Source organism: Sinocyclocheilus rhinocerous, unplaced genomic scaffold (assembly GCF_001515625.1).
Source record: "Sinocyclocheilus rhinocerous isolate Xijiao unplaced genomic scaffold, SAMN03320098_v1.1 scaffold1259, whole genome shotgun sequence".
NCBI lineage: Eukaryota > Metazoa > Chordata > Actinopteri > Cypriniformes > Cyprinidae > Sinocyclocheilus > Sinocyclocheilus rhinocerous.
Window position 1 is genome coordinate 904,682 of NW_015650717.1, and position 4,812 is coordinate 909,493.

A 4,812-nucleotide genomic window follows, 5' to 3' on the forward strand; every position below is an offset into this window, starting at 1 on the left:
ACATGCAAGTCCTGTCACCGACAGCCAGTTTAGTTTCACTTTTCTTTTTGTTTTCGTTTTAAAAAGCTTGTTATCTTTGCTGTTTACCTCACGTTACGCTATGGAGGCTTTCTTTATTATTGTTATTTTTTTATTTATTTGATTCCTCACTGTTTGCCAAACATTCTGTAATTTATTATTCAGTATATAATATAGCATGTGGAGCCATGCCTCATCTTATTCGTTTTTGTTAATAAACGTTATGTAAGCTAGTTTGTCATTACAGACTGCCTACTGTTTTATTGTTGTTGTGCTTTTTAATTAAAAATAACAACGAATCAATCTTTTTTTTTAGTCTTATAAAGTGAAAGGTGTATAGATATAAGCAAAACAGACAATTATCTTTTCTTGTAAAATGTGACACCAAGATCGCGAATTCGAAAATGAAAGCGTCCAAAGTCTGGCTTATAACACAGCAAAAGAGGAATTCCCGTTCACAAAATTCAAATCACAAATAATACTGATGAAAAAGAACGGGTTTAATGTTGAACACTCGTTACCATATAACTATAAACTATGATAAAAGTTCATCAGCATGCATCGATTAATGCCATGTTGTAGCAAAAAAATAAAATAAAAAATGCGACCAAATGATGTGCTCGTGTGACCAACTGAGAAAGTCGCAAAAGAGCGACCATTGGGAAGAATGAGTCTAGAGCCCTGTATAGACTAAATGCGGCATTATGCGGATGCCACTATCAGTGAACAGAGAGCAAATATATGTCAAAATGTATAAGGCTAGAGCACCCTCACTGATTTCAGAAGCACCCTCAGTGATTGATTTAGGAACCGGGCCTGCCTGTTTGGAGATTATAACTTTATATATTTCTATATTAGCCTATACATATTTACCCCATATATTAAACCGTGTGTATCGCTCTAACACAATGTAGCCTACTGTACGTGCATTGAGCGACCATGCATGGTCCTCTCCAATAATGTACCCATATAGCACACAAAGTTATGACAAAATTATATCCCAATATATAATTTCATGATGATAGATTTCCCAGGATTCTGCAATGTCTATTTAAAAAAATCATATTTGCATTAAGTCTCTGCATTGTTCCAAAGATGACTCTAGTTCTCAACTGAACGTGCGGGAGAAGCATCACTAAATTTGGCCAAAGAAAACTTGTTAAAATCGACATTTTTCTATATTAATTTGTGCATTTTTAAAATGTTTATTAAAAGTGCAAAAATTCATTAACAAAAGTCTGAAAAGAAGTCAATATTTTACTTTTTTCGGGCAGCATTTTGTGTGTACGGTTCTAATTTCAATTTTGGTTTTCAGCATAGCATTTAAAAATACAACAACCGTTCTTTTTTTCGTTTTTTCCGTCATGGTTAAAAAACTAAAAACGAATGGATGCAAAAGTACACGGACTGGAAAAAACAAATATTATTTACAAAATATAAAATTATTATTTGGTGGAAATTGTCATGGTACCTGTCAAAACAAACAATTTTATGGTATGAAATTATGGCATAATCAAGGTATTTTTTATACTGTAAATGCAGAGTTTGTATCTTGCTCTAGTTTTCATACCTTCGCAGCTTCCACCATTCTGGCAGTGGCATCGGCCAACAGCTTGGCAGCCGCGAGCAGTTTCTTGGAATTATCCACATCGATTTCAGCCTCGGCGTCGGAGCGCATCGCATTCACCAAGTCCGAGGTGGCCTGGGCCAGAACCCGCGCCTGTCGTACCATTTCACCTGTGAATGTGAAAATAAATGCTATTTAAAAGCCACAATATCAGTATGCTGTGTGGGCAGATTTGATATTTCTTCAGAAACATCTACTGGCATATTCTTGGCTCCTTCCACAGTATATTCACTGTCCTTGACTCCAGACTGGAGGAGAAAAAAACCAATAGCCATTCCACGTTTCTTTGATGTGTGTGAATCTGGCTCCGCTGAAGCTGTTCTCTTTGAAAATCAATCTTTCTGCATTCTCTCTGCATATCGCTTCAGGAACCGAAGTGCTCAAATGGTTGTGCACCCGTGTGACCTGAAGTACATCACTGATCAAGGGCCCTTTCAAAAGCGTGCCTACTCATTTTCCATAAATGGACGCTGTAGTTCCCGAACACCTACATAGATCCAGAAATACAAGCGTTGACAAGATTATCAAGGGAGAGAGGTGTGCTTAAGGGGTGTTTCACCTCTCGAAACGTAGGATGGATTCAGTGTGAAAATAGTAAGCTTGTTAAATCAACATGAAGCAGCATTCACCCATTTTACTTTCTCTATTTCAGAGTTAAATAACAAAAAAAACAAAAAAAGGCTGGACTTGATTTGATTCACTGCAAAATGAAAAGTAGGCTTTTCATAACAGAATGAAGTCAGACCTGAATGCAAGTTCGCAGCTGAATGTGGGCCACAACCTCACTTCTGAAATACCGCCACATTTGAGGATGCTTTTTGACTGGGATGTGGAGACTGGAGGTCAGGTTCATCTTTAAGAACATCTCAATGTATTTAAACAGTAACACTTCTTTTATAAACGCAGTGCATTTGCCATTATTTGCCTTAAATCAGTGAATTAACTACAACAGTAGCCTAAAACAATGCTTAAACAGCTGTTTGGCTGTTGGTTGCTTAAATTCACATTTCTGAACTTCTTTCATTTTGGGTTTACCAAAAAAGGGCACCATTTGGTGGGTTAAAAAAGTATTTATGGATAGATTATTAATATGTTTGGATAATTCTTTGTTCAAATGACAAATGTTTAGCTTAACAATAAAAAAAAAAGTAAATAAAATTGCAACCATTTTAACTGCAAAATAACTTTAAATAAATAAAATGGCCTTAACAACAATAGTAGTAATAATAATAATAATAATAATAATAATAATAATAATCATCATCATCATCATTAAAGTTATTTACTGTATTTACAATAATATAAAGATATCATACCTTACATGTTATAATAGAAATAGAATAGAATTAGAAATTCTATAATTTCATCCATCCATCCATCCATCCATCCATTCATTCATTCATTCAAATCATGTCTGAAAAATACTAAGGATTTAATTTAATACCTCTTAATGTTCCAATTTTTATAACTGGATCTAAAACATTATATTATATTTTCTGAATTAATTTTTTATTAATTTATTTTTGAGTGAATATTTTGTAAAAAAAAAAAAAAAAGTTTATTTATTGATTTAAAATAAATATTTATATATAAATATATTTATTATTTATTGTATTTATTGTAGTCTAAATTATTAAGTTATTCAAAAAGCATAAATAAAATCATTTAATTTGGTTCTGCATATTGGCTAAATAATTTTTTTTTAATCGTTCATAAAGCAATATCTACCAATTGCCAATATTAAGTTATGTTAAGGTCGCATGGCTTGAGTGATGTCAGCAAAAAATTAAATTTGTTTCAGCAAATTACTACATGAAGGTACAAAAAGTAAATTTTTTTTCTTCTGAATAACTGATGAATCATGCACAATACAAACCATAACGTGTATTAAAGCAAACAGAGTCAATATTGATTTATTGTTAACTTTCAAGCTAAACAAATCTTTGATAATGATGATTTGTTGGCTCAGGTCGTTTATCATGTTCCATGTTTAACTTGAACAGTTGCAGTCAACCCCACCGGCAGCTTTTGCCATGTGTTTTCCTTTAAAAAGTTCAAAGACAGAGCGTGCGTGATTGAGAGCAGATTTGATGCTCTGTAGCGGTTTTATATGACATGTTTTCAACAACCTCGCGGGCACAGAATCTTTTGAGGATTCTTTAGACTTATGGCCATAGCATAACAAACATCTTCAGTTTTGAAAACAGCCCAAAAACACAGCTCAGACCGCAGACAAAATCACTTTTAAGGACTTCACGAAGTCAAAATAAACTGGGGGTCAAATTCTCCCAGAAAAACAACAGACAAGATACAAAGGCTGAGCAAAGATAGCAAGCTAAATATTTGTCAGCGCATTATATTGGAGAATTAATGTTGCTTATGGTTCACCTGAATTAGGACTGCAAGTGGGTGAGATGTTAGTGCACAATTGAGAGCTTCAAAATGAGGCCAGGAACAGCAAAAAAATTGTGCAATTCTGAATATGGACAAGCTAATCTTATTGCGTCACAGCACAGATATGCTTTGTTTGGACGATGTGCCTGAAAGATATTAAAGCTCTCTTGCATATTACTGTATGCTTATTTGACTTTGATTTCCATTTATTAAATAAATTCTCTGTAGCCTGGAATTGTTTTACATCCTGTGGTACAGGCCCATCTATCGAATTTAGCGGCGCTTTCTAAGGCGAAAATCGCTTTTTTTATTGCTCATTTTTGTGGTTAGGGGATTTGAACAATCCCTTAACCCCAAGTAATAAACATTGGTGCATAATTCATCCTGCAATGTGCATGACAGCTCAAATTTTGCAGCTTGTTGAGGAGAGGTGTGCTATTACTTAGTGTTCAACCATATGATTTTGGTGGAGAATGCGGGCAAAGAAAACTATGAAATGACATTAGGTCGCATCTAGAAACCATTCAGACTTGAAGGTGGGCACTTTTAATATTCAATTACCAATTGCCACAATAATTGGATGTAAAATTTTACAAAAGTTTTACAAATTATTAAGGATTTAACGATTAACCGCGAGCCGGTTGAAAATCGATTTAAATATGTGACGATTCAAATCGGTTGAGATGCTAAACAAATCGCGATTCATTTAGGGGTAGGAGTTTATATGAATGCATGTCTGAGGGGAACTTACTGTCTTTAGAAAAGTTTAGATG

General features: G+C 34.1%; 1 protein-coding gene across 1 annotated transcript in view; it reads right to left on the reverse strand.

The window, feature by feature from the left end:
* Positions 1-4,812, reverse strand: part of LOC107712503 (talin-2-like) — a 166,930-nt gene that overhangs the window by 53,428 nt on the left and 108,690 nt on the right. Inside the window, exon 20 of the mRNA XM_016517773.1 lies at positions 1,589-1,755. Within this exon, the coding sequence (XP_016373259.1) occupies positions 1,589-1,755 (167 nt within the window). The remainder of the gene's footprint in view (positions 1-1,588; positions 1,756-4,812) is intronic.